We start from the raw sequence: 28,000 nt of genomic DNA, 5'->3' as shown, positions 1-28,000 counted from the left end.
TCTCCTTTCTGGCGTTGGCGGTTTTGTCTTACGCCCTAGGGTGGGGAGAGGACGCCGGTGCCTCCTGGTCTCGGCTGGGCCGCAAAGGGCGGGGCCTGGGCCTGGGCCCGGCGCGGGCCGGGAGCAAAGGCCGAGACCCTGCAGGTGTGTCGAAGGCTTTTGCGGGCGGGCAGCGCCTGGGAGGCGGGGTCTCGAGCCTGGAAGCCGCCTCCTGGCCCCGGAGCGGCCTCCGCTGAGGGCCCGGGGTGGGAGCAGCCTGGCGGGGAGGTTGGCTATTTGCGCTGGCGCTCCTGCCGGGAAAGGCGTTTGCGCGACCTGCTTGAGGGGCGGCCAGAGGAGGCCTGCGGTGGCTGGGCTGCGGGCGCCGGGAGCAGCCGCATTGTGTGACCTGACTAGATCCGCCACGTCAGGCGCTCGAAAGCCGCAGGGACGTGGGCTCCGGTCCAGCGTCTGTAGGTGGTCCCAGTGCGGCTTGACGCCCATCTGGCAAATGATGGGGGCCTTTGGGTACTAAATAGGGTAGTAGATGTAAAGTATGATACAGGACTCAATAAAGGTGAGCTGCTTCTATTATTACAAAACATGCTGTTTTCATTATTGGCTCATTTAATCATCGTAACCATCCTTTCGACTTAACCATCTCCATTTAAATAAATATGACTACTAAAGATTCAGAGAGATAAATCCGTTTACTCACAGTATTAGCAGGTGGGATGTAAATCCTCTTTTTCCTCTAAGTTAATGCGCCTTCCCACACTAAAATCCAGTCTTGGCTTGTGTTTAGCACAGCATTTGTCCGTTGAGCACCACCAGAACGTAGCTGTGTAGTGTACTTGACCCCCGTCTCAACCACGTAGTGTTCTGTTTCCAAAAATGCTTGGGGAAGCTTCAGAGCGCTTGAGTCAAAAGGTGAATTATTTAAGGCCTTCCTGCATCCTCCAACCTTAGTCTCTTCTCAGAGGACTGTAAAACGTGTAAATTGAAACCGCAATTTGAGCCCTCAATTTTGCATTTTACAGGAGAAGCTGGGAATCCCATCCAGCCCAGAGGCTAGTTTCTAAAGACAGGAAATGGGACAAAAAATTTTTTTAAAGATGAAAACTGCAGTTCATCAGTTCCACCATTTTATGGTGGTGATATTATAATGCCTCTCATTGGCTAATAACTGAGCTTAGGCATTTTGTTAAGCACCATGCTAGCTGGAAGTGGTTTTTGCTGCTTATTTTAGTTTTTTCTTGGTTCATAATGTACATATTTGTGGGGTACATGTGATATTTTGATATATGCATACAATGTGTCATGATCAAATCAGGGTAATTACAATATCCACCACCTCATTTATCATTTCTTTGTGTTGTGAATATTCCAAATCTTCTAGCTATTCTGATAGCTAATAAATTATTGCTAACACTTGTAACCATACTGGGCTATTGAACACTAGGATTTATTCCTTCTACCTAACTGTATTTTTGTACCCATTAACCAACCTCTCTTCATTCCTCACTCCCTGCTTCCCTTCGCAGCCTCTGGTAACCATCATTCTACTTCCTACCTTCATGAGATCAACTATTTTAGCTCTTGCGTATGAGTGAGAACATGATATTTGTCTTTCTGTGCCTGGCTTATTTCATGTAACATAATGTCCTCCAGTTCCATCTTTGTTGCTGCAGTGACAAAATTTCATTCTTTTTATGTCTGAATAATATTCCATTGTGTATATATACCACAGTTTTCATTATCTATTCATGCATTGATGGGTACTTAGTTTGATTCTGTATCTAGACTATCGTGAATAGTGCTGCAATAAAAATGGGAGTGCAGAGATCTCTTCAGTATACGGATTTCCTTTCTTTTGGATATATACATAGCAGTGAGATTGCTAGATCATATGGTAATTCTGTTTTCAATTTTTTGAGGAACCTCCATACTGTTTTCCACAGTGGCTATACTAGTTTACATTGCCACCAAGAGTGTATGAGGGTTCTCCTTTCTCCATATCCCAGCATTTTTTATTTTTTTGCCTTTTTAAAATAGCTGTTTTAAGGGCTAAAATGATATCCTATTATGATTTTGATTTGCATTTGTCTGATGATTAATGATGTTGAACATTTTATCATATACCTATTGGCCATTTGTATGTCTTCTATCGTGAAATGTCTGTTAAGATCATTTGCTCAATTTTTTTAAATCAAATTTTTTGTTTTCTGGCTGTTGAGTTCCTTGTATATTCTGGTTATTAATTCCTTGTCAGATGGGTAGTTTGCAAATATTTTCTCCTATTCTTTAGGTGTCTTTTCACTGTTATTGCTTACTTTGCTGTGCCAAAGCTTTTTAGTTTGATGTAATCCCATTCATCTATTTTTGCCTTTGTTGCTTGTGCTTTTGAGGTCTTACCAAAAAAATTTTGCTGAGAACAATGTTCTGAAGCATTCAGATGTTTTCTTCAAGTAGTTTCATAGTTTCAGGTCATACATTTAAGTCTTTAATCCACTATCATTTGATTTTTGCATATGATGAGAGACGGGTCTGGTTTCATTCTTCTGCATATGGATATCCAGTTTTCTCAGCACCATTTATTGGAGAAACTGTCATTTCTCCAATGTATGTTCTTAGTGCCTTTGTCAAAAATGAAATTGGCTATAAATGCATGTATTTATTTCCCAATTCTCTTTTCCATTGGTCTATGTGTCTCTTTGTATGCCAGTAACCTACTGTTTTGTTTACTATAGCTTTATAGTATATTTTGAAGTCTGGTAGTGCAATGCCTCCACCTTTGTTCTTTTTGCACAAAATTGCTTTGGCTACTCGGGGTCTTTGGTGGTTCCATATAAATTTTAGGATTTTTTTTTCCTATTTCTGTGAAGAATGTCATTGGTATTTGGATATGGATTGCATTGAATCTGTAGACTGCTTTTAGTACTATGGACATTTTAACAATATTAATTCTGCCAGTCCATGAACATGGGATATCTTTCCATTTTAATATCATTCATCAGTGTTTTATACTCTTTTTTTTTTTTTTGAGACAGGGGCTCAGTTATGGTGCAATCTTGGCTCACTGCAATCTCTGCCTCCCAGGGTCAAGTGATTCTCCTGCCTCAACCTCCTAAGTAGCTGGGATTACAGGAGTGCACCACCACACCTGTCTAATTTTTTTTGTATTTTTAGTGGAGACAGGGTTTTGCCATGTTGGCCAGTCTGATTTTGAACTCCTGACCTCAGGTGATCCACCTGCCTCCACCTCCCAAAGTGATGGGATTGCAGGTGTGAGCCACAGTGCCCAGCCTGTTTTATACTTTTAATCGTAGGATCTTTTACATTTTTGGTTACATTTATTCCTAGGTGTTGGGGTTTTTTTGGTAGCTGTTGTAAATGGGATTGCTTTCTTGATTTCTTTTTCAGATTGTTCACTGTTGGTATATGGAAATGCTACTGATTTTTTTTTTTTTTTTTTGAGATGGAGTTTTACTCTTGTTGCCTAGGCTGGAGTGCAATGGCATGATCTTGGCTCACTGCAACCTCCGCCTCATGGGTTCAAGCAATTCTCCTGCCTCAGCCTCCCGAGTAGCTGGGATTACAGGCATGCGCCACCATGCCTGGCTAATTTTGTACTTTTAGTAATGACTGGTTTTCTCCTTGTTGGTCAGGCTGGTCTTGAACTCCCGACCTCAGGTGATTCACCCACCTTGGCTTCCCAAAATGCTGGGATTACAGGCGTGAGCCACCGTGCCTGGCCTGCTACTGGTTTTTTAATGTCGATTTTGTATCCTGCAGCTTTACTGAGTTCATGTATCAGTTCTACCAGTTTTTTCGGTGGAGTCTTTATGTTTTTCTAAATATAGGATCATGTCATCTGTGAACAAAGATAATTTGATTTTTCCTTTCCAATTTGGATGCCCTGCATGGTTTCTGCTGCTTATGAAAAGGACCTTAGTATTATGACATGTGGTTGCCTTTTGCTACATATATGAAGTGCTTGTTTGAGAATTATGATGATTAACTGTTATTTTAGAAGGTAGATTTGTGTCACTGTCAGCAGATTAGATTCTCAAGTCAGAGTTCATCAGGGCCTAATTAAATTTTACCTTAGGCCCAGCCCAAGTTTTGAGGGGACAGTGCATTGCAGGTACTGTCTGTATTGGTGATCCTGGGTGAAGACTTACAGAAGCAGAATGGTACATGAAGTGTTGTTCAAGATTATCTAATTCCTACTCATTTTAAGGACAAAAGCATTGAAACTAAGACAATCACTAAGTTTATTAATAACAGAGCCTAGGGTAGAACTGAGTCTTTAAGTTCATTGTATCATCTTTACATCAAAAGAAGGTTCTTGGAGAAATGGTTTCTGAGAAACTGCAATTTAGGGAGAAGAAATGTCTTATTTTTGAGAACTTTGAAAATTCAGACTTTCTAACCTTGGGTTTATAATAGAAAAAAATGGTTATGATATGTAACTTAATTACCTTTTATGTGCCAATAAATATATCTCTTCAACATCATTTCTAGTGTCAGCAAAGGGCTCCATACTTTGGATATATTATACATGTTATTTAATCAGTCATTATTGGATATTTAAGTTTTCGATTCTTTTGTGTTATTCAGAAAACAGAAACATAATTTTCAAAACAGCCAATAGGAAAGAAATGTGTAGATTCAATAAAAAATGTCCCAGGCTCATCAAGATGAATATCAGAGTCAGAAGTGGACAGGTGGGTGCTACTTCATCATGGTCCTTACTATGCTTTCTAATGGGTCAAAAGGACATTTTCTCAAAGGTATATATTTTACTAAAATGTTGTATGGAAATTTCTCACAGGTGATTCCTGGGGCTGCCAGCTAAGGTCCCTTATGATTTCTGCTCTGGCTTTGCAGTTTTCAGCCTTTCCCAAGAGCAGCAGAAAATGAACAAGTTCCAGGTGAGTCATTTATTTAACCCTTAGTTTGTTTCACTGTGTGTGTGTGTGTGTGTATGTGTGTGTGTGTGTGTGTGTGTGTGTTTAATGAGTTTTATGAACGAGAGCCCATATACTAAATTAGAAACGTAGAAATAGTTAAAAATCACCTACAGGCAAAATACCATTTGAATAAAACAGCAATTCTCAAAATGTGGTCTGCAGATCCCTGGGAGCTCCAAGACCCTCTCAACGGGTCTATGAGGTTGAGACTCAGAGTGCTAAGATGTAGATTGCCTTTTACGCTGTTGATACTTGCACTGATGGCATGAAAACCATGCTAAATAGGTTACTGCCTGTTTGGCATAAAGTAGACAATGACATTGATACTAACAAATGTGATTCTTTTTTTTTGAGATGGAGTCTTGCTCTGTTGCCCAAGCTGGAGTGCAATGGCATAATCTTGGCTCACTGCAGCCTCTGTCTCCCAGGTTCAAGTGATTCTCCTGCCTCAGCCTCACGAGTAGCTGGGATTACAGGCACCTGCCACGACGCCCAGCTAATTTTTTGTATTTTTAGTAGGGTTTCCCCATGTTGGCCAGGCTGGTTTCAAATTCCTGACCTCAAATGATCCTCCCGCCTTAGCCTCCCAAATGCTGGGATTACAGGCATGAGCTACCGTGCCAGGCCACAAATGTGATTTTAAAAATATATTTTATAACAATATGTCAACATTCGAGTAATATTTCTGAGGTGTATGTTTGGAGACAATGAGTTTGTCTCATTTAGGAGGACATTTAGGAGGACAAAGTGATACAGAGAAGTGAGGAACGAGTTATAGGTTGATTAGGACAATGCTACCCTGAAAGATAATGTTTGAGGAAAGTCCTGAATTAAATGAGAGACAGAGCCAAGTAGAAATCTGAGGGAGCAGCATTGTGGGTAGGAAAAACAGCAATACAGACACCCCAAAGCATGTTCCAGAAACAGTATGTAGGATATTGAAGCTAGAGAGATATGACTTAGGGAAAGAATGGTAAGAGGTAACATCAAAAAGGTAGAGGAGGGCCGGGCGCGGTGGCTCACGCTTGTAATCCCAGCACTTTGGGAGGCTGAGGCGGGCGGATCACGAGGTCAGGAGATCGAGACCATGGTGAAACCCCGTCTCTACTAAAAATACAAAAAATTAGCCAGGCGTGGTGGCGGGCGCCTGTAGTCCCAGCTACTCGGAGAGGCTGAGGCAGGAGAATGGCGTGAACCCAGGAGGCGGAGCTTGCAGTTTCCCGAGATTGCGCCACTGCACTCCAGCCTGGGCGACAGAGTGAGACGCCGTCTCAAAAAAAAAAAAAAAAAAAAAAAAAGGGTAGAGGAAGCTAGAATGTGTATGGCCCTTGTAGGCTGTAGAAAACATTGAATTTTGTTTTGTTTTGTTTTGTTTTTGCTCATTTAAAAAATCATCCTTTACATAATCAAAGCAATGTACACAATGAAACCTGACCTTACGGGGGTAAGAATTTAGCCATTCAATAATAAGGATGGTATAAACTATGGATTTTATATAAATGCCTTTTATCAGATGAAGGAAGTTCCCTTCTTTTCCTAGTTTGTTCAGAGTTTTTATCATGAATGGATCTTGAATTTTGTCAAATGTTCTTCTGCTTTTTTTGGGATAATCATGTTGTTTTTCTTTTTTAGTTTGTCAGCATAGTGAACTACACTGATTGATGTTAAAATGTGGAATCAACCTTGCATTGCCAGGATAAATTGGTCACAATGTGTATATTTTTATATATTGCTGAATTAGATTTGCTAACATTTTGTTGATGATTTTTGCATCTATCACCATGAGGAATATTGATCAGTGATCAATATACTAGTAAATGTTTAATAATCAGATTTTAGGGGTTGGGAAAGAAATCTGGTTTATACTGTTTACCAATTTCTGTGGTATAAATACTCCGACCATGGTAAATTTCAAACTACAACATGCCAGCCAGTTTCTGAAAACTTAACCATCAGCTCTTCTGAGCTGATACAAACTGGTGCCAGCAACCACTGTAGTTGTCATTTCTGGTAATGTTTTTGTTAGATTTGGGTTTCAGGGTCATGTGAGCCTTATAAAGCGAGTTGAGAATGGCTATTTTTTCTTGGTTTTATGGAAGAAATTACATATAATTGGTATTGTTTCTGCCTTATTGTTTGATTGAATTCACCAATGAAACCACTTAGGCCTGAAGTTGTCTTTGTTCAAAGGTTTTGTTTACTTGTTTTAATTGAAGTGAAATTCACATACTATTCATCATTTAAAAGTATACAATTGTGAGGTATTAATATTTAGTACATTCACAGTGTTGTGTAACACCACCTCTACATAGTTTCAAAACATTTTCACCATTCCAAAAGAAAACTCCATACCCATTAAGCAGTCATTCCTTGTTCTCTCTCCCTCTTTCCCCCGGCAACCACTAATGTTTTCTGTCTGTATGGAGCTACCTAGTCTAGATATTTCATGTAAGTGAGATCATACATTAGGTGACCTTTGGTGTCTGCCTTTCACTTAGCATGTTTTCCAGGTTCATCCACCTTGAAGCATGTATCAGTACATCATTCCTTTTTATGGCTAAAATGCCATTGTGTATATACACCATAATTTGTTTGTCCATTCATCCACTGACAGACATTTGGGTGGTTTCCACTTTTTGGTTATTATGAATAGTGCTGTTATGCAAATTCATCTGTAAGTATTTGATACCTATTTTCAATTCTTTTGGGTATATACCTAAAAATGGAATTGCCGGGATGTATGGCAATTCTATGTTTAACTTTTTGAGGAACTGCCAAACTTCCACAGCAGCTGCACCATTTTACATTCCCATTAGCAATGTACAAGGGTTGCAGTTTCTCCATATACCCCCGACACCTGCCATTTTAAAAATTATGCCCATTATAATTGGGGTGGGGAGGGTGAAGTGGTATTGCTGTGGTTTTGCATTGCATTTCTTTAGAGATGAATGATGTTGAACATCTTCTAGTGTGCTTTTTTCTTCTATTTTTTTCTAGTGTGCTTTTTAGCCATTTGTATATACTGTCATCATTTGGTATATGCAGGTGATTGGTTCCAGGACCCCTGCATGTACTTAAATCCATACATACTCAAGTCCTGCAGTCAGCCCTTCAGAAACCATGTGTGCAAAAAATTGGCCCTCCATATATGTGGGTTTCCAATCTTGCAAATACATTTTCAATCTATCTTAGGTTGAAAATAATCTGCATCCAAGCCTGTGTTGTTCAAGGGTGAGTTGTGTTATTTGGAGAAATGTATACTCAAGTTCTTTGCCCATTTCCTACCTGAGCTGTTTATCTTTTAGTTGTTGAATTATAAGAACATTTTATGGCCAGACATAGTGGCTCATGCCTGTAATCCCAGCATTTTGGGAGGCCAGGCTGGGTGAATCACTCAAGGTCAGGAGTTCAGACCAGCCTGGTCAACATGGTGAAACCCTGTCTCTACTAAAAATACAAAAATTAGCTGGGCTTGGTGGTGCATGCCTGTAGTCCCAGCTACTTGGGAGGCTGAGGCAGGAGAATCACTTGAACCCAGGAGGTGGAGGTTGCAGTGAGTCCAGATGGCGCCACTGCACTCCAGCCTGGGTGACAGGGCAAGACTCTGTCTTAAAAAAAAAAAAAATTGGCCGGGTGCAGTGGCTCACACCTGTAATCCCAACACTTTGGGAGGCCGAGGCAGGCGGATCACAAGGTCAGGAGTTTGAGACAGGCCTGGCCAATATGGTGAAACCCCATGTCTATTAAAAATACAAAAATTAGTTAGGCATGATGGCATGTGCCTGTAGTCCCAGCTACTTGGAAGGCTGAAGCAGGAGAATTGCTTGAACCTGGGAGGCAGAGGTTGTGGTGAGCTGAGATGGCGCCACTGCACTCCAGCCTGGGCAACAGAGGGAGACTCTGTCTCAGATGATTTGCAAATATTTTCCAGACTGTGTGTTGTCTTCTCCATTGTGACAGTGTTCTGTAATGCACAAACATTTCAAATTATGATGAAGTAAGATTTATTTTTCTTTTGTTTGTGCTTTTGGTGTCATATAGAAGAATCCATTGCCAAATTCAAGGTAGGCTATGTTTTCTTCTAAGAGTTCTACATATTTAACTCATATATTTAGGTCATTGATCCGTTTTGAATTGATTTTTGCATATGATTGAGGTAGAGGTCCCATTTAACTCATGCATGTGGGTATTGAGTTTTCCCAGTATTATTTGGTGAAGAGACTATTCTTTTCCCACTGAATGGTCTTGACAGCCTTGTTGAAAATCAGCTGGGGCTAGACGTGGTGGCTCATGCCTGTAATCCTAACACTTTAGGTGGCCAAAGTGAGCAGTTCTCTTGAGCCCAGGAATTTGAAACCATCCTGGGCAACATGACAAGACCCTGTCTCTACAAAATACAAAAATTTGCCAGGTGGGTGGTGTGCACTTTTAGTCCCAGATACTTGGGAGACTGAGGTGGGGAAATCACCTGAGCCTGGGGAGGTCCAGGCTGCGGGAAGCCATGATTGCACCATTGCACTCCAGCCAGTGAGACCCTGTCTCAGAAAAAAAAAAAAAAAAAGAAAAAGAAAAAATCATGTGGTCGTGGATATATGGGTTTATTTCTGAACTCAGTTCTATCCCATTAGATTGTATGTCCGTCCTTATGCCAGTACCTCACTGTTTTGATAACTGTAGCTTTTCAGTAAGTTTTGAAATTGTGAAGTGTGAGTCCTCTGACTTTATTCTTCTTTCCCAGTGTTGTTTTGGCTATTGGGGACCCCTTGCAATTCCGTATGAATTGGAGGATAATCTTTTCCACTTCTGTGCAAAAGCCATTGGGAGTTTGATAGGGACTGGTTTGAATCTGTAGATTTCTTTGGGTAGTATTGTCATTTGAACCATATTAAGTCTCCCAGGCCATGAATATAGGATGCCATCTCATTTATTTAGGTCTCATCTTAGTATAGCCAGGCAGCTCTCTTTTGATTACTACTATTTTCATGAAATGCCTTTTTCCATCCTTTCTTTTCAGCCTACTTGTGTCTTTGGATCTAAATTTAATTTTAGAAGGCATATATTTGAATCATGTTTTTAATATCCATTCAGTCAATCTCTGCCTTTAACTGGTGAGTCTAATCTATTTAAAGTGATGTTTGATAAAGACTTACTTCTGCAACTTGGCATTTTTCTTCGACATACTTTATATCTTTTCCTTTAATTCCTCTGTGATATGGTTTGGCTCTGTGTCCCCACCCAAATCTCATGTCAAATTGTAACCCTCAATGTTGGAGGAGGAGCCTGGTGGGAGGTGATTGGATCATGGGGGCAGACTTCCCCCTTGCTGTTCTTGAGAGTGAGTTCTGAAAAGATCTGGTTAAAAGTGAGTAGCACTTCCCCCTTTGCCCTCTATCTCCTGCTCTGCCATGTGAAGATGTGCCAACTTCTCCTTCACCTTCTGCTATGACTGTAAGCTTCCTGAGGCCTCCACAGCCATGCTTCCTGCACAGCCTGTGGAACCATAAGCCAATTAAACCTCTTTTCTTTGTAAATTACCCAGTCTCAAGTAGTTCTTTTTTTTTTTTTTTTTTAATTGAGATGGAGTCCTGCTCTGTCACCCAGGCTGGAGTGCAGTGGTGCAATCTCGGCTCACTGCAACCTCCGCCTCCCAGGTTCAAGAGATTCTCCTGGTTCAGCCTCCCAAGTAGCTGGGATTACAGGTGCATGCCACCACGCCTGGCTAATTTTTTTATTTTTAGTAGAGACGGGGTTTTGCCATGTTGGCCATGTTGAACTCCTGACCTCAAGTGATGTGCTCACCTCAGCCTCCTAAAGTTCTGGGATTACAGGAGTGAGCCACCGCACCAAGCCTTAGGTAGTTCTTTATAGCAATGTCATAACACACTAATACCCTCCAATACTGCCTTCTTTTTAATTTTTTTCTAATGTACCATTTTGCTTTCCTCTTTATTTCCTTTTGTGAATGTTTTAAGGTGTTTTTAATGGTTACTCTTAGTATTACAGTTAACTTTTCCAATTTTTAACAATCTAGTTTGAATTGATACCAACTTAGCTTCAGTAGTGTATACAAATTGCTGATATATAGCTCTGTTTCTCCCCCCTTTATGTTGTTACTGTCACAAATTATATTTTTGTATGTTGTATGACCATTAACATATATTTATAGTTACTATTTTATGCATTTGTCTTTTAAATCCTGTAGGAAGCAAACAGAGGAGACATAATTTAAAAAATACCACAATACCAGGTTTCTATGTACCTATATAGTTACCTTTACCTGCGTTCTTTATAGCTTCAAATGGCCCTGAATTGCTGTCCAGTGTCCTTTCATTTCAGACTGAAGGACTCCTTGTAGCATTTCTTATAAGACAGGTCTACTAGAAACAGAGTCCTTTAGCTTTTGTTTATCTTGTAATGCCTTAATTTCTTCTGCATTATTGATGGATAGTCTTGATGGAAAAGAGTTCTTGAAATAGAATTCTTTTCTTTCAGCTCAGCACTTTAATGTGTCATCACACTGCCTTTTGGCTTTCGTAGTTTCTGTTAAGAAATCTGCTTTAATTTTAATGGATTAGTGGATTAATCTTAATGGCTGGAGTTGACTGCTTTCAGCTTTTCCATGCTGAGGTTGCAAGTGGCTAGTGGCTCTAGCATTCCAAAGTATGGAGCGCAGTGGCCCCCTTCCCACAGCTCCATTAGGCAGTACCCTGGTGGGGGCTCTGTGTGGAGGCTCCAACCCCACATTTCCCCTCAACATTGCCCTAGTAGTTTCTCTGTGGGGGCTCCATCTCTGTGGCAGACTTCTGCCTGGACACCCAGGCTTTCCGTTACATCCTCTGAAATCTAGGGGGAAGCTGCCAAACCTCCTTCATGCTTGCATTCTGAGCATCTGCAGACTTAATGCTAGATGGAAACCATGAAGGATTACAGATTGTGCCCTCCTGAGCTGTGGCTCAAACTGTACCTGCACGCCCTTGAGCTGAAGCTGGAACCAGAGCAGCTGAGATGTGGGGAACAGTGTCACAAGGCTGCACAGAGCTGCATTGCCCTAGGCCTGGCCCCTGAAACCATTCATTCCTCCTAGGCCTCTGGGCCTGTGATGGAAGGCACAGTCCCGAAGGTCTCTGAAATGCCTTTAAGGCCTTTTCCCCATTGTCTTGGATTGTTACTTGGCTCCATTTGAGTCATGCTAATCTCTCTAGCAAGTGGTTGCTCCACAGCCTGCTTGGTCTTGGATTCTTTCTGCACCACAGGACCAGGCTGCAAACTTTCCCGACTTTATGCTTTGATTCCCTTTTAAATATCAGTTCCAACTTTAAGTCATTTCTTTGCTCCTATATTTGATCATAGGCTGTTAGGAGCAGTCAGGCCACATCTTGAATGCTTTGCTGCTTAGAAATTTCTTCTGCCAGATACCCTAGGTCATCATTCTTAAGTTCAGTCTTCCACAGATCCCTAGGACATGCAGCCAAGCTCTGTGCCAGGACAAAACATGGGTGACCTATACTCCAGTTTCCAATAAATTCCTCATTTTCCTCTGACACCTCATCAGCTTGTCCTTCACTGTCCATATCACTATCAGCATTTTGGTCACAAGCATTTAACCCGTCTCTTAGAAGTTTCAAACTTTCCCTCATCTTAATGTCTTCTTCTGAGCCCTCCAAATTCTTCCAACCTCTGCTTGTTACTCAGTTCCAAAGCTGCTTCTATATCTTCAGGTATCTTTATGGCAATGCTCTACTCCTCAGTACCTATTTTGTGTTAGTTGTTTTTTGCATTGATACATAGAAATACCTGAGGCTGGGTCATTTATAAAGAAAAGAGGTTTAATTGGCTCATGATTATGCAGGCTGTACAGGAAGCATGGCACTGGCATCTGCTCAGCTTCTGGTGAGGCCTCAGGGAGCTTTTACTCATGGCAGAAAGTGAAGCAAGAGCCAGTATATCACATAGTGGCAGTGCGAGCAAGAGAGGGAGATAAGGGGTAGGTCCTAGACTCTTTATTTATTTGTTTATTTTTTGAGGTACAGTCTCACTCTGTTACCCAGGCTGGAGTGCAGTGATCTTGGCTCATGGCAACCTCTGCCTCCCAGGTTCAAGCGATTCTCCTCCCTCAGCTTCCCGAGTAGTTGAGACTACAGGTGTGGACCACCACACCCACCTGATTTTTGTATTTTTAGTAGAGACAGGGTTTCGTTGTGTTGGCCAGGCTGGTCTCAAACTCCTGACCTCAGGTTATCCACCTGCTTTGGCCTCCCAAAGTGCTGGGATTACAAGTGTGAGCCACCATGCCTGGTGCCAGACTCTTTTAAACAACCAGATCTCATGTGAACCAAATGAGAACTCACTCATTATCAAGGGAATGGTGCTAAATCCATTAGAGATACACCCCCATGACCCAAATACCTTCCACCAGTCCCCAGCTCCCACACTGGGGATTATATTTCAACATGAAATTTGGAGGGGACACACATCCTAACTATATCAGTAGGCCAGTAAGAAAAAAGTGCCACACATTTTCTCCCCAAAATTTAGCAGCCTCTTTCTTTATTAAGTACTCCACTGAGGCTGGGCACAGTGGCTCATGCCTATAATTCCAGCACTTTGGGAGGTTGAGGCGGGTGGATCACCTAAGGTCAGGAGTTCTAGACTAGCCTGGCCAACATGTGAAATCCCATCTCTACTAAAAATACAAAAATTAGCTGGGCGTGGTGGTGGGCACCTGTAATCCCAGCTACTTGGGAGGCTCAGGCGGGAGAAGTGCTTGAACCCAGGAGGCAGAGGTTGCAGTTCCAGTGAGCTGAGATCACGCAGTTGCACTCCAGCCTGGGTGACAGAGCGAGACTCTGTCTCAAAAAATAAATAAATAAATAAAAAGAAAGAGAAGAAAAGAAAAAAAAAGCACTCCACTGGTTGATGGTTTAAAAAAAAAAGATTCTAGAGTTCCAAAAAGTTTGATTCTGTCAGTTTTTGTCAGCTATAATGGTTGCCTCAGTGGAGGGACCAATTCTTAGAGCTCCTTAAGTCACCATTTCTCATGAAGTCACTCATGTTGAAAGGTTTTTAACTACAGATTCAGTTTATCTAATATAATTGATACTAGATAATATTATTTATCTTAGTTATTTCTTCCTGAGTGAGTTTTGGTAATTATCCTCTTTCAAAGAATTAATCCATTTCATCTAAGTTGTAAAATTTATGCACATAGACTGGTTCTTAGTATTCTCTTATTATCCTTTTACTGTTTGTAGGGCCTATAGTAACTATTCCCCTTTTCATTTTTGATATTGTTAACATATATTTTTTATCTTGGTCATTCTGGATATAGGTTTATCAGCTTTCTTAGTTTTTTCAGAGAACCAAATTCGAATGTTATTTTCCAATAACATTAAACAAAGTACTCACCTATTATTTTCAAGTATTTGATGACATTCCGGATAAGTTTCTGTTACTGATTCTAGTTTAAGTCTACTGTGTTCAGAGAATGTATTTGGTAACTTTCAATTCTTTAAGATATTTTTCTGGCCCAGAAAATGGTCTTTCAGTGAATATTTAATGAAAAGATGTGAGCACTTTGTTAACATATTTAGAAGTATCTTTGAAGGACAGTTTAGTATACAAAATAGTCTTTTCCTTCTCACTTCTTCTGTAAGCAGTCCATTTTAAACTTTATAGTTTCCTGTTAAGGCTGTATGAGAATTAAGTTCTTATTCTTATATAACCGTTAGCTTTTTTTTTTTTTAGATGGAAGTCTTGCTCTCTCGCCCAGGCTGGAGTGCAGTGGCACAATCTTGGCTCACTGCAACCTCTGCCTCCTGGGTTCAAGCAGTTCTCTGCCTCAGCCTCCCAAGTAGCTGGGATAAAAAGCACCTGCCACCACGCCCGGCCAATTTTTTGTATTTTTAGTAGAGATGGGGTTTCACCATCTTGGCCAGGCTGGTCTTGAACTCCTGACCTCATGATCCACCTGCCTCAGCCTCCCAAAGTTCTGGGATTACAGGCATGAGCCATTGCACCTGACCATCTGTTAGCATTTTTTTTTTTTTTTTTTTTGTGATGACATTTCAATCTTTGTTGCCCAGGCTGGAGTGCAGTGCCATGATCTCAGCTCACCACAATGTCTGCATCCCAGGTTCAAGCAATTCTCCTGCCTCAGCCTCCCAAGTAGCTGGGATTACAGGCATGAGCCACCACGCCTGGCTAATTTTGTATTTTTAATAGAGACAGGGTTTTTCCATGTTGGTCAGGCTGGTCTCAAACTCCCGACCTCAGGTGATCCACCCGCCTCGGCCCCCCAAAGTGCTGGGATTACAGGCATGAGCCACCGCGCCCGGCCCTATTAGCTTTTGTATCTGATTTGCCATGTGATTTTTTTTTGTAGTTTCTTTTAAGTATATTCTAGAATGCCTTGCAAGTATGGTGCATCGTTTGTATGCTTTTAACATCTTTGTATTTATGAAAACATCTTTTTTTATTATCCTTCAATGAAAAATTTGGCAGGGCATGGAATTCTAGGTTCAAAACCTTTATCCTTTGTGGGCATTTTTTCTTCGTCTTTTAGCATGTGGTTCTACATATGAGAAGTCATATGTCAGTTTTGTCCTTATCCTCTTAGGTAACCTCTTAATTGCTGAAATAGAATTGCTGTCATTTAAGAAACTAGTACTTGTGTGTTTTCACAGAAATAGAAGTGTTGCTTTAAAAAAATACAGGTGTATTTCAATAGAATAAAATGTCCGTGTGTGTATATAACACAATTTTGTGTTTCTCTTTTTGTCTGTATTGTGCTCATATTTAGGGACCCTGGTGAAGTAATCATGTTGCCCAGTTGACCCTGGTATCATTATGTGGTGGGGTGTTTTCATCAGCCCTTGCTTTATACTGGATGCTCTTTGGTTTTTGTTGTTGTTGTTTTTTAAGTGAGGAGTCTTTAATTAATTTTCATATCAGTCATCCTTCTGTCCTTGCCAAACCCCAGCCCTTTGACTCTGAGCATAGAAGTTTACTTGAGCTCTTTGTTAGGATGTGTGTCCAAGAGCTGGATTCTCTTATCTGATCTTAGGCATTCTAGATATTTCCAAAATTTCTCAAAAGGCCTGCTTACTTATTACAGTTTTCACTCCTTTGCTGTGCTGGTGTGTGGTTATGCTAATTTGGACTCTTATTTGGATTTTGAACTACAACTGTCCCTTATTTGTAAGCCTGCCTTTCTTTGGTTTCCTAGATACTCCTCCTGGCTTACTCTTATGTTTAGAGACGTTCTCTCAGGCTCCATGGTCTGGGCCTAGTCTCCTGCCATTATCTCAGATACTGGTGTTCCCACAGCTCTTTCTTTTTTTTTTTTTTTTTTTTGAGATGGAGTCCCGCTCGGTTGCCCAGGCAGGAGTGCAGTGGTGCGATCTCGGCTCACTCCAACCTCCGCCTCCCGGGTTCACGCCATTCTCCTGCCTCAGCCTCCCGAGTAGCTGGGACTACAGGCGCCCGCCACCACACCCGGCTAATTATTATTTTTTTTTTTTGTATTTTTAGTAGAGACGGGGTTTCACCGTGTTAGCCAGGATGGTCTCGATCTCCTGACCTCGTGATCTGCCCGCCTCAGCCTCCCAAAGTGCTGGGATTACAGGCGTGAGTCACTGCGCCCGGCCCCCACAGCTTCCTTTTTGGGATCTTCTAGAACTCTATTTTTTATATATTTGAAAATTCTGTTTGTGGAAACTTACTCATGTATGTATCTGCCAAAATGGACAATTCCAGCTTTATGTTCCACAGTCACTTTAAGCCCAGAATGAACAGAATTCAACTCTTTAACTCCTGCTCAACTTATCCTTTTCCTTGTATTCCTGTTTTCATTTACAGACTTCCTGGTTGCCACACAATAATGTTAGTTTGTAAAAAATTAGCCGGGCATGGTGGCGAGTGCCTATACTCCCAGCTACTCGGGAGGCTGAGGCAGGAGAATGGTGTGAACCTGGGAGATGGAGCTTGCAGTGAACCAAGATCGCGCCCCTGCACTCCAGCCTGGGTGACAGAGCGAGACTCTGTGTCAAAAAAAAAAAAAAAAAAAAAAAACGAACCGGCTGGGCATGGTGGCTCCGGCCAGTAATCCCAGCACTTTGGGAGGCCAAGGCAGGCAGATCACCTGAGGTCAGGAGTTCGAGACCAGCCTGGCCAACATGCTGAAACCCTGTCTCTACTAAAAATACAAAAATTAGCCGGGCATGGTGGCATATGCCTATAGTCCCAGCTACTTGGGAGGGTGAGGCAGGAGAATGGCATGTACCTGGGAGGTGGAGGTTTTAATGAGCCAAGATTGCACCATTGCACTCCAGCCTGGGAGACAGAGCCAGACTTCATCTCAAAAGAAAAAAAAAAAAATGAACCAAGAATTTATATCCAGCCAAGATGTTCTACAAGTAAAAATACTGCCTTTCAGGTTTCATGGAATATAAATAAAGCAATGATTAGAGGACATTTCATAGCCTTAAACAGTTCTACCAATAAAAGTGAAGGAATGAAAATAATTGGCACTATGACTGTACCCATGAGCGAGACATACAGACACTATGAGAGCTGCCCTCCCCCTTTATCCCAGTGGTTATTAACTAATTTCCAATTAATTACAAAGTTGTGTTATACTTCTTTCCCCCACTGCTGTTGCTTTCATGTAAATGTTTTTCTGATTTTTCTAATGTGCCATTTGCCACTTCTACCTTTAAGTTTTCTCCCAAACCACTCATTTACCCCCATAACTCCAGTGCTTACTTGACACGTCTCTTCAGTGGCTCCTGGTGTCTGTATTTTCATCTACACAGTGAATGGTGAGCATCCCAGAGATATATAAGACATTTCACATAGTATGAAATGACAGAATATCTATTTATGTTTTGTCTTATGTAAAGAAAAACAAACTTGTTAAATTTATTATTATTTTTGAGATGGAGTTTCACTCTGTCACCCAAGCTGGAGTTCAGTGGCACGATCTTGGCTCACTGCAACCTCTGCCTCCCAGGTTCAAGCCATTCTCTTGGCTCAGCCTCCTGAGTATCTGGGACTATGGGTGTGTGCCACCACGCCCGGCTAATTTTTGTATTTTTTTGTAGAGATGGGGTTTTGCCATGTTGGCCAGGCTGGTCTCAAACTCCTGCCTTCAGGTTATGCGCCTGCTTCGGCCTCCGAAAGTGGTGGGATTACAGGCATGGGCCACTGTGCCCAGCCTAATCTTTTTTTTTTTTTTAGATAGAGTCTCGCTGTGACTCACTGCAGCCTTGACTTCCCAGGTTCATGCGATTCTCTCATATCACCCTCTCAAGTAGCTGGTGTTACAGGCCTGAGCCACCACACCCACCTCCTTAATTCTTAATAAACATTAATACATGCAAATGTATGTATTATATTAATAAGCAGAGATTTATTTGTTAAGTGTGTATGCAAAATATATTTTACTGGTCCAAAAGACAGATTCAGAATTTCTTCATGTAGTGTCCCTTGACTTTTCACTGTAACCTTCTAACTAATCTTGGTCCTATGCCCTACCATAAGTATATACCTACCAACCTATGGTATATACCTACCATTGGTATCATACCACAATAGGTATCATACCTACCAAGTTATATGTGGTTTCCTAAACTTGCCATTTCTCATGCATCCATGCCTTTGCCAATTGTGTTTTCTTTATTCCTAAAGTTAGTTTGACCACTTAATAAAATCTAACATGATAATATGAAATGCAAATAATTACCCCCATTTGTGACCATCCGTATTGTCTACATGTTTCTGTCATGGCACCTGCTTCACATACTGTATTTTAGCATTTTCACCTTTGTCTCCCTGGCAAAATATAAGCTCCTCGATAACAGGAATAGAGTCACGTGTCACTTAGTGACGGGGATATGTTCTGAGAAACGTATCATTAGGTGACTTCATCGTGCAAACATCGTAGAGTGTCCTTACACAGGCCTAGATGGTACAGCTGACAGCACACCTAGGCTATATGGTGTAGCCCATTGCTCCTAGGCTACAAACCTGTACAGTATGTTACTGTACTGAACACTGTAGCCAACTTGTAACACAATGGTAAGAATTTGTGTATCTAAACATAGAAAACAGACAATAAAAATACTCTATTTTCTTATAGGATCGTCATCATATATGGAATCTGTCATTAACTGAAATGTCATTATGCAGCACATGACACTCATTTTTTTTCTTCATCTTTGTATCTTCAGCAGAGTTCCAGGCATGGAGTGGGAGCTCAGTAAATATGTAATGAACAAATATTCCTTCTATGAATAAAGCAGGGTACAGCATGGCACATATCCTAACTCTCCAGAGTGAACTTTGCTGTTTGTACACTAAGAGTTAGCTCACATGTCTTTTCAATGATATGCTATCTATTCTGGTTACTTCAGATTGAACTGAAGTATGTTATTCCAGGGACCTGTGACATTAAAGGATGTTATTGTGGAATTCACCAAGGAGGAATGGAAGTTACTGACCCCTGCTCAGAGGACTCTGTATAAGGATGTGATGCTGGAAAACTATAGTCACCTGGTCTCAGTGGGTGAGGAAAACTTCCCGAGGTGTAAATCCCAGTAGTTTGCATCTACCTTCTTGATTACTGGAGTATAAAATGTCCCTATAGGGTTGAATGATTGACATTATCTATGATTCAGAGGTCGAAGTTAATAAATCCATTTTGGGTACTAGAAAAAATATTCGTGTCCCTCTCTCCCCACTGAAAGAATCTAAATTTGCCAAGCCTAACTGGAACCTTCATCATTATCCTGAAACTCCACTTCCTCATCTTTCCCAGTCCCTAAATTCCAAGCAATTTGTATCATTTCCTTGATATTTTCCATTCATAGGTTACCATGTGAATAAGCCAAATGCGGTATTCAAGTTGAAGCAAGGAAAAGAGCCGTGGATATTAGAAGTAGAATTTCCACATCGGGGCTTCCCTGGTGAGTTAGAAGAAATTATATCCCATGTTACTGGTGAGTGGTTGGTGCCTCTTGCCTTCTGAAATATTTTTCGGTAATCTCTCACTTTTTTTTTTTTTTTTTTTTGAAACGAGTTTCACTCTTGTTGTCCAGGCTGGAGTCCAATGTTGCCATCTCAGCTCACCGTAACCTCCACCTCCCAGGTTCAAGCAATTCTCCAGCCTCAGCCTCCTGAGTAGCTGGAATTACAGGCATGTACCATGCCTGGCTAATTTGGTACTTTTAGTAGAGATGGGGTTTCTCCATGTTGGTCAGGCTGGTCTTGAACTCCCGACCTCAGGTGATCTGCCCACCTCGGCCTCCCAAAGTGCTGGGATTACAGGTGTGAGTCACCGCACCTGGCCTTGGCAGTCTCTTTATAAATGCCCTGTAGTTTTGGAAGCGATTAAAGACACTTTATTTGCATGTTTAAAAAAACCTAATACACACCTCCAATTTTCGTTCTGTCCACTTAAATTCTCTCTTTTGCTAGACATCTTTTAAATAGATTTACTTCTCTTTCCTGGATACAAACTCTTACCCTTTCTTACCCTTGTAAGACTTTGTCTTTTTCTCTAGAATCGCCAGTTACTCCCTGCCATTAGAGTATGCAACTATAAAGTGTTTGTAAATCTGACATAACTTTTTTAAATGGCATCTCCCTCCTTTTATTAACAACAAAATACCTCAGTTATTTTGGCACCAATTTTAACTTCCCATTTTTTCTTTAAACTCTGAGCTCAGATTAAACATCGCTATGCCGCTCATCAATTCTTTCATTTGAGTTGCTACTTCCTGCTATACAGTGTTTATCCTTCCCACAAAGCACTGCCTATCCTCCCTAAACTTATTTGGATAACACTAAGACAATCTCATCCTGCCTTCTTAAATGTTTGTCACGTATTTTCTAACTTGTGCACAGATGTGTTGCTAGTATCAGGAACAAAGCCTAGTACATATTAGTTGCATACTAGATATTTGTTGAGAGAATGAATATTAATTAACAAGAGACTGGCTGGGCGTGGCGGCTCACGCCTGTAATCCCAGCACTTTGGGAGGCCAAAGTGGTTGGATCACTTGAGGCCACAAGTTCGAGACCAGCCTGGCCAACATGGTGAAACCCTGTCTCTACTAAAAATACAAAAATTAGCCGGGCTTGGTAGTGCACACCTGTAGTCCCAGCTATTCAGGAGGCTGAGGCTTAGGCATGAGAATCACTTAAACCCAGGAAGTGGTGGTTACAGTGAGCCAAGATCGCCCCACTGCACTCCAGCCTGGGCAACAGTGAGACTCATGTCCATGAAAAAAAGAAATGAAAAATATATAAAATAATTAACAACAGACACTTTCTGCTTTCTGTTCTGTGCTCTTTTTATTAACTCCTATAGGAGCTCATCCATTCTTAAAGCCAATGCATTGGTTTTTATGATAAGGATTCCTAAAATTGACCTCTGCAGCATCTTTGCCCTATTTATATTCTGATCCCATATTTTTACGTTCTTGTAAGATAGTTCTGCTTTTTCTACTTCCTTCCTTGTTAGGGTCAAAACAAAAATTGTTGATTTAAATTCCCACAGTAGTTGTGTAATGCAGCAGATGTACATTGCCAGAAGCCTGCATGGTATACTTAATACTGACTCAGTATTAAGTCATTTAGACAAAATAAAAATCTTACAAGGGTAAGGAGGTATTAGTAATATTCATTTAAATGAATTTTCTGTCAAGAACTAGTCTGGCCCTCTCTTGCCTATGCAACTTATTTCTCCCTGTGGCCCCCAAACACCTGTTAATCTCCATTTTACTATGCTCTTAAATGTTTTCCAAACATAAGATTTTTTTTTTTTATATATGGAGTCTCACTCTATTGCTGAGGCTGGCATGCAGTAGTGCAATCTCGGCTCACTGCAACCTCCACCTCCCCGGTTCAAGTGATTCTCCTGCCTCAGCCTCTTGAGTAACTGGGATTACACGTGCCACAACCAGACCCAGCTAATTTTTGTATTTTTAGTAGAGGTGGGGTTTCACCATGTTGGTCAGGCTGGTCTCGAACTCCTGACCTGAGGTGATCCACCCACCTCAGCCTCTCAAAGTGCCGGGATTACAGGCATGAGCCACCGTTCCTGGCCCATACATATGATCTTATTTCATATGTACCTGAGTTAATGCTGCATAAGTCCCTATCAAGTGGCTTTTCTTATGTATTCCCCACCACTGCTATGAAATTCCAACCCCAAGCATCTGCTGATAATCTTTCACTTGCTTTCATGCATTTAAAGATGCATAAATATGAAGGTCACTAAAGATTATGGAATGATGTTCAATAATTGAACCTTTAAAGATCCTGTAGTAAATTGGAAGCAGAGATGGAGGAAGCAAGATATGAAAACGAAATTCAAGACTAGTATTGAGTCGTGAGTAACAAGTGCTTTAGAAGTGCAGGATTTGGTGGTCAGGATATGTTCAGGATTGAAAATCTCTGGTGGTACAACTAGGAATTCATCCTTGTATAGATGGCTTATCCCGATGCTTTTAAGAAAATCCTTCCTTTTGGATATATGTGGTCCTCCATCTTCCTGTCCTGAAAATAAAGCCAACTAGATGGAGAGTGAAAGCCCAAGCTACAGGACTCTTCTCTAAGCATGAGGAAACTGATGTTCTGAGAAAGTCACTTTAGTATTGACACCTAGACTGCTGTGGATGGATGAAGGGGAAATAAAGTAGAAGTTTGTCTGCTAAATACTAGGAATCCTGGCACAGTAATCTAGATTTGAGGGAATAAAGACCTATACTTCAGCTCCTTCTTTCAGTTTAATCTTTTCCATGTAATTCCAGTGAACACTGTTGTCCAGTAGTTTTTCTTAACCTGCTTACTGTTCATGGTCCTTAAGGGGCTCACAGCATTCTCTATACTTCCCACACTCCCGTTCAGCAACACTTCAAATGTCCTGTGTTCTCCTCTCCTAGTTCTTTTTTTTTTCTTTTTAACTTTCGCCTACAAGCTCTTAAGATCATATTTGTAAAAATGTCAGAGTACGTGGGTCTACAAGTAGGTTCTTTCTTCTGTGTGTGACAGCAGTTTTCAGTGTTTGTTTTAGGTTTTTTTCCCAAAACAATGGGCTAGAGGAAATTTGCATTTGAGGTTCCTTCATTATGAGAAATTGGCCTGAAGCCTAAGAATCAATGCTATGACAATATTAATGTGTAATATTTATAAAGTATTACATTTTTGATTCCCTTGTAGAAGACCTATGGAGCATTCATGATCTAGAAGCAAGATACCAGGAAAGCCAACCTGGAAATTCAAGGCAAGTTCAAGAATTAATGTTTAAGATAGAAGATTTGTAAGCAAGAGTCTTGAAGGAGTTACTAGAAATGGGAGGGCACTAGTTAATACTAAACATGAGAAAACCACTGCAGAGCAAATCCCGAGGAATATAATCCAAATTGGAATGCCCTTTTCATAGAGACCTTGTGCAGGATCAGGAGATTGAAACTTTGAAGTGGTCTTTTTACTCTTCTGAATTAAATAATAAAGGGAGTCTTTATTACACAAAATAGAATGCAGGCAATTGAGAGACCCTGTGAATAGAATGCAAATGCAGATTCACCTTACCAAATGTTAAACTACAGTGCAGGTCAGAGAGTGCTCACAGTGGAGAAACCCTATGGATCCAGTAAATATGGGAACATCTCTAGAAATCGGTCCTCAGAGGTACTTGGAAAATATGCCCAGTGGAGGAGGTGGGGGACAAAAAGCCTTAAAATTCTTACACATTAATGAATGTGGAACTTTCTGTCTAGGAATGGAGAACTCACAAAACATCAGAAAACTTGTACCACAGAGAAAGCCTATGGATGTAAGGAATGTGGGAAGTACTTCTGCCAGAAGTCTGCCCTCATAGTACATCAGCATACTCACTCAAAGGGCAAATCCTATGACTGTGATAAATGTGGGAAATCTTTCTCTAAAAATGAAGACCTCATAAGACATCAGAAAATTCACACGAGAGATAAAACCTATGAGTGTAAAGAATGTAAGAAAATATTTTACCACCTATCATCTCTCAGTAGACATCTGAGAACCCATGCAGGAGAGAAACCCTACGAATGTAATCAGTGTGAGAAATCCTTCTACCAGAAACCACATCTCATAGAACATCAGAAAACACACACAGGGGAGAAACCTTTCGAATGTACTGAATGTGGGAAGTTCTTCTATGTGAAGGCATACCTCATGGTACACCAGAAAACACACACAGGGGAGAAACCCTATGAGTGTAAGGAGTGTGGGAAAGCCTTTTCACAGAAGTCACACCTCACAGTACATCAGAGAACACACACAGGGGAGAAACCCTATAAATGTAAGGAATGTGGGAAATTCTTCTCTAGGAATTCACACCTCAAAACTCATCAGAGAACTCACACGGGAGAGAAACCCTACGAATGTAAGGAATGTAGGAAATGCTTCTACCAGAAGTCAGCCCTCACAGTACATCAGCGAACTCACACAGGGGAGAAACCCTTTGAATGTAATAAATGTGGTAAAACCTTTTACTATAAATCAGACCTCACTAAACATCAGAGAAAACACACAGGGGAGAAGCCCTATGAATGCACAGAATGTGGCAAATCTTTCGCTGTGAATTCAGTCCTCAGATTACATCAAAGGACTCACACAGGAGAAAAGCCCTATGCATGCAAGGAATGTGGGAAGTCCTTTTCTCAGAAGTCACATTTTATTATACATCAGAGAAAACACACAGGGGAGAAGCCCTATGAGTGTCAGGAGTGTGGGGAAACCTTTATCCAGAAGTCACAACTCACTGCACATCAGAAGACACACACAAAGAAGAGGAAGGCTGAGAAGTAAGATGAGTTGGGAAATTCTCTTGACTGAATTCATCCTTCAAAACAATCAGATAATTCACACAAGAGGTACACCTTATGAATCGCATCAATAGAGGGAAATTTTCAGCTACAATCTTTGCTCTCTCTGTGTATCAGCAAATACATAGATTCTGTACATTTATTTGGGAGAAAATTTTATCATATTGTAGGCTTTTCTAAATATTAGATACTATAGATGGCAGAAGTCATGCAAATTGTAAAACAGGAAAGAAACCTTTCAGAAGTCATACTTTTGTTTTGCAACATAGCAATCACACAGGAGAAAAATCCTGTAAGTAAAATGAATGTCAAGACATTTTCTGTCAGGGCAGCCAGCTGTAGACATCCAAAAGCTCACGAGTGAGAAGCTCCTTGAGTATCCAGAAATCTCTTTACACAATTGGAGCTCATATACTAGAGAATTCAAAGGGATAACTGCAAAGACAGTGGTAGATATAGAAGCCTTTATTAAGAATTGATGTTTCATTCAATGTCAGATCACTGGTACTTGGGTAGATATTTTAAATATTTGGAAGGTATTCAACAAAAATTCAAATAATTTGTACTGAGGGAAACAGTTATACTAGAAATCATGTTGCAGATCTGATGCCAAGATTGTTCTATTTTAAAAGGAAACCTGCAAATGTCTACATATATGAAGCTTTTAAAAAGCACAAATTATCAGGCAACATCATTAAACATACATTAAATGTCTGTTAGTATATAGGATTTTGTGTGTATGTGAGTGTGCTATGGCATGTAACTTGTGGATGTTCAATGTGCATGTGGAATCCATCCATAATTGTACATAGCGAAATAATGTAATCTTAGTTCAGTAACTATTATGTGTATGAAGATGTTGCACATTAAGCCTCAGTAGTGACTCTTGTTAATATTTGTAAGTGTAATATTCCTTTTAAATTATAAGGCACCTTTTTATCCTTTTTTTGTGTTTGTAAAGGGATATAGACAGTGGTACTAAACTCATCCTTCAAAAATAAGTTAAAATGTTTTTGTAAAATTTTCAAATGTCAGCCAAGTTTTGCATTAGGGACACATTTATATATAGCAAAAGCCTGAGCTGTTTTTAAACAGCTAAAAACAGTAATATTTATTACAATCTACACAATGAAAACAAATAGTGCAATGTAAGAAATATTATGTATCTTACTGTTGATGTGTGAGCAGGGAGCAGAGCTATCTGCGTTTATATTTTGTGTGAGAGTCCTAAATGTTCTTCACCAACTTTTTCTTCCTCATAGAAGCAACATGACATAGTTAAGGGTGTGGACTCTGGGCTCCTGCTGCCTGGGCCCTGATTCCGACATGGGGCATGCTACTTAATATCTCTGTGCCTCAGTTCCCATCCCATAAAAGAGTAGTGATAGTGACAACATCTTAGGATTGCTTTGAGGTCTAAATAAGTTAACATTTTCAAAGCACTTAGAATAGTGTCTGAGACACACGAGCTGTATGTTAGAGGTTATCATCATTATTTGTATTTTGTGAATTATACTGCAAAAAAAAAAAATGTTGACTACCCAACATTCATCCCCCACGTTCTTGCTGCCAGTGCCTTGATTTGGTTGTTTGTTGTTTGTTTTCCTGCAAGTGATTTAGGGGCAGATCCTGACTACACTAAGTCAGGGTTTGACAAATGACAGTCCATCAGACAGATATGGCCCACTACACATTTTTGTTTCCTGCAAGCTAAGAATGGTTTTATATTTCTAAATGGTTGAAAAAAAATCTAAGAATATTGTGACACATGAAAATTACATGATATTCAAATTTCAGTGTCTATAAATAAAGTTTTGAAAACATGAATACAAACAAAAAACATCCATTTATGTTTGACCTGTGGCTGTCTTTGCACTACCCCAGCAGGGCTGAGTAGTTGTAGCAGACACCATATGCCCTTGAGCCTAAGATCTAGCACTTTACAAAGTAAGTTTTTCTGTTACTTGGAGCTGAAAATAAAAGCAATGTAGAATTACGCTTTTATAAATATTTCATGTTTCAGAAATGATGCATACAGCAATTTGTAGGTGGGTGGTTTTTTGCAGTATATTTATTTTGTGCATTATATTTATATGTTAAGAGCCTGAGCTTAGAAGTATTTTTTCAAAGAAATGTGTTTTTTACTTGCTAAATTGTCATAACATCAAAACAAGAAATTTCTTGATGGAATGCAGCAGTAAACATATGAAATAAACATTGTTTAAATTAAATCGAATTATTCATTGATCCCTCCCCACAGTATTCCTTTATTTTCTCCCAAATCAATGGCCAGTTTTCCCGGTATCGTTTTATAATTTTCTCTCTACCCCATAAGATGCCATTGGTAAGTTACACTTAGCTAATGTTAACCCAATAACAAAAAACTTACAATACCCAATTCCATCAGCTACATTAGTAGTAATCTATAAGATTATTGCCTGCACTGCATGTAATTTTCATATGCTGCTACAATCTAAACCTGCCAGCATCTTACTTCCCCTTCCTAATATAGACTTTCATTGATGTTCAGCTTCTTTTTGTGTGTGTGGCAGGGTCTTGCTCTGTCACCCAGGCTGGAACACAGTGATGTGATCTCAGCTCACTACAACTTCCGCTTCCCAGGCCCAAGCAATTCTCCCACCTCAGCCTGCCGAGTAACTGGGACTACAGGCACTCACCACCACACCCCGGCTAATTTTTGCCTTTTTTTTTTTTTTTTTTTGTAGAGATGGGGTCTCCCCATGTTGCCCAAGCTGGTCTTGAACTCCTGGGCTCAAGCAATCTGCCTGCTTTGGCCTCCCAAAGTGCTGGGATTATAAGCATGAGCCACCACACCCATCTAATATTAAGCTTCTTAATCATGCCTCGTTGCGACATTCTGACCTGTCTGATGTTTAGCATTTATGAACCCCTAATATGATATTTACTGATTACTTGTATCTCAAGAAGGTATACTTTGTACTTACATGTTATAACTTCTGAATATTTTATGGGAAAATATTTTTACCAATATTTCATTCTACTCAGCATTGCCGCGAGCATGCCATCTTGATGGAGGTTTGAGGTAACATCTGTCTATAGATAACCCTTTAGGGTGGTTCTTTATTTTAACTTACTGTGAAAGAAAATACACTTTCTAAATTCCTCAGGCGTCTCGATAAAAAATTAAATAAAAAT

General features: G+C 40.4%; 1 protein-coding gene across 6 annotated transcripts; it reads left to right on the top strand.

The window, feature by feature from the left end:
- LOC116461479 (zinc finger protein 25) lies at positions 1 to 28,000 on the top strand. 6 transcript variants are annotated; one of them, XM_032143256.2, is made up of 7 exons: positions 1 to 144; positions 4,603 to 4,709; positions 4,817 to 4,916; positions 19,392 to 19,518; positions 19,823 to 19,918; positions 23,178 to 23,241; positions 23,738 to 28,000. In XM_032143256.2, exons 3-7 carry the CDS (start codon positions 4,902 to 4,904, stop codon positions 24,804 to 24,806), a joined length of 1,371 nt encoding a protein of 456 aa, XP_031999147.1. In that variant the 5' UTR covers positions 1 to 144; positions 4,603 to 4,709; positions 4,817 to 4,901; the 3' UTR covers positions 24,807 to 28,000. The 6 variants fall into 6 exon arrangements, with proteins under 6 accessions (XP_031999147.1, XP_031999138.1, XP_058292515.1 ...); XM_032143247.2 differs by having other exon boundaries at positions 1 to 556; XM_032754871.2 differs by lacking the exon at positions 1 to 144 and adding an exon at positions 165 to 556 and having other exon boundaries at positions 19,367 to 19,518.

Source organism: Hylobates moloch, unplaced genomic scaffold (assembly GCF_009828535.3).
Source record: "Hylobates moloch isolate HMO894 unplaced genomic scaffold, HMol_V3 SCAFFOLD_3, whole genome shotgun sequence".
Classification (NCBI taxonomy): domain Eukaryota; kingdom Metazoa; phylum Chordata; class Mammalia; order Primates; family Hylobatidae; genus Hylobates; species Hylobates moloch.
Note: the sequence above shows the minus strand (reverse complement) of the source record. Positions and strands in the feature narration are given on the sequence as shown.

Bases quoted from the DNA above. Each gene is read 5' to 3' on its own strand.
- LOC116461479 (XM_058436532.1), top strand. The intron at 19,919-23,177 runs GTGAGTTAGAAG...ATTCCCTTGTAG, and splicing joins TCCACATCGGGGCTTCCCTG to AAGACCTATGGAGCATTCAT. The intron at 23,242-23,737 runs GCAAGTTCAAGA...CTTTCTGTCTAG, and splicing joins AGCCAACCTGGAAATTCAAG to GAATGGAGAACTCACAAAAC.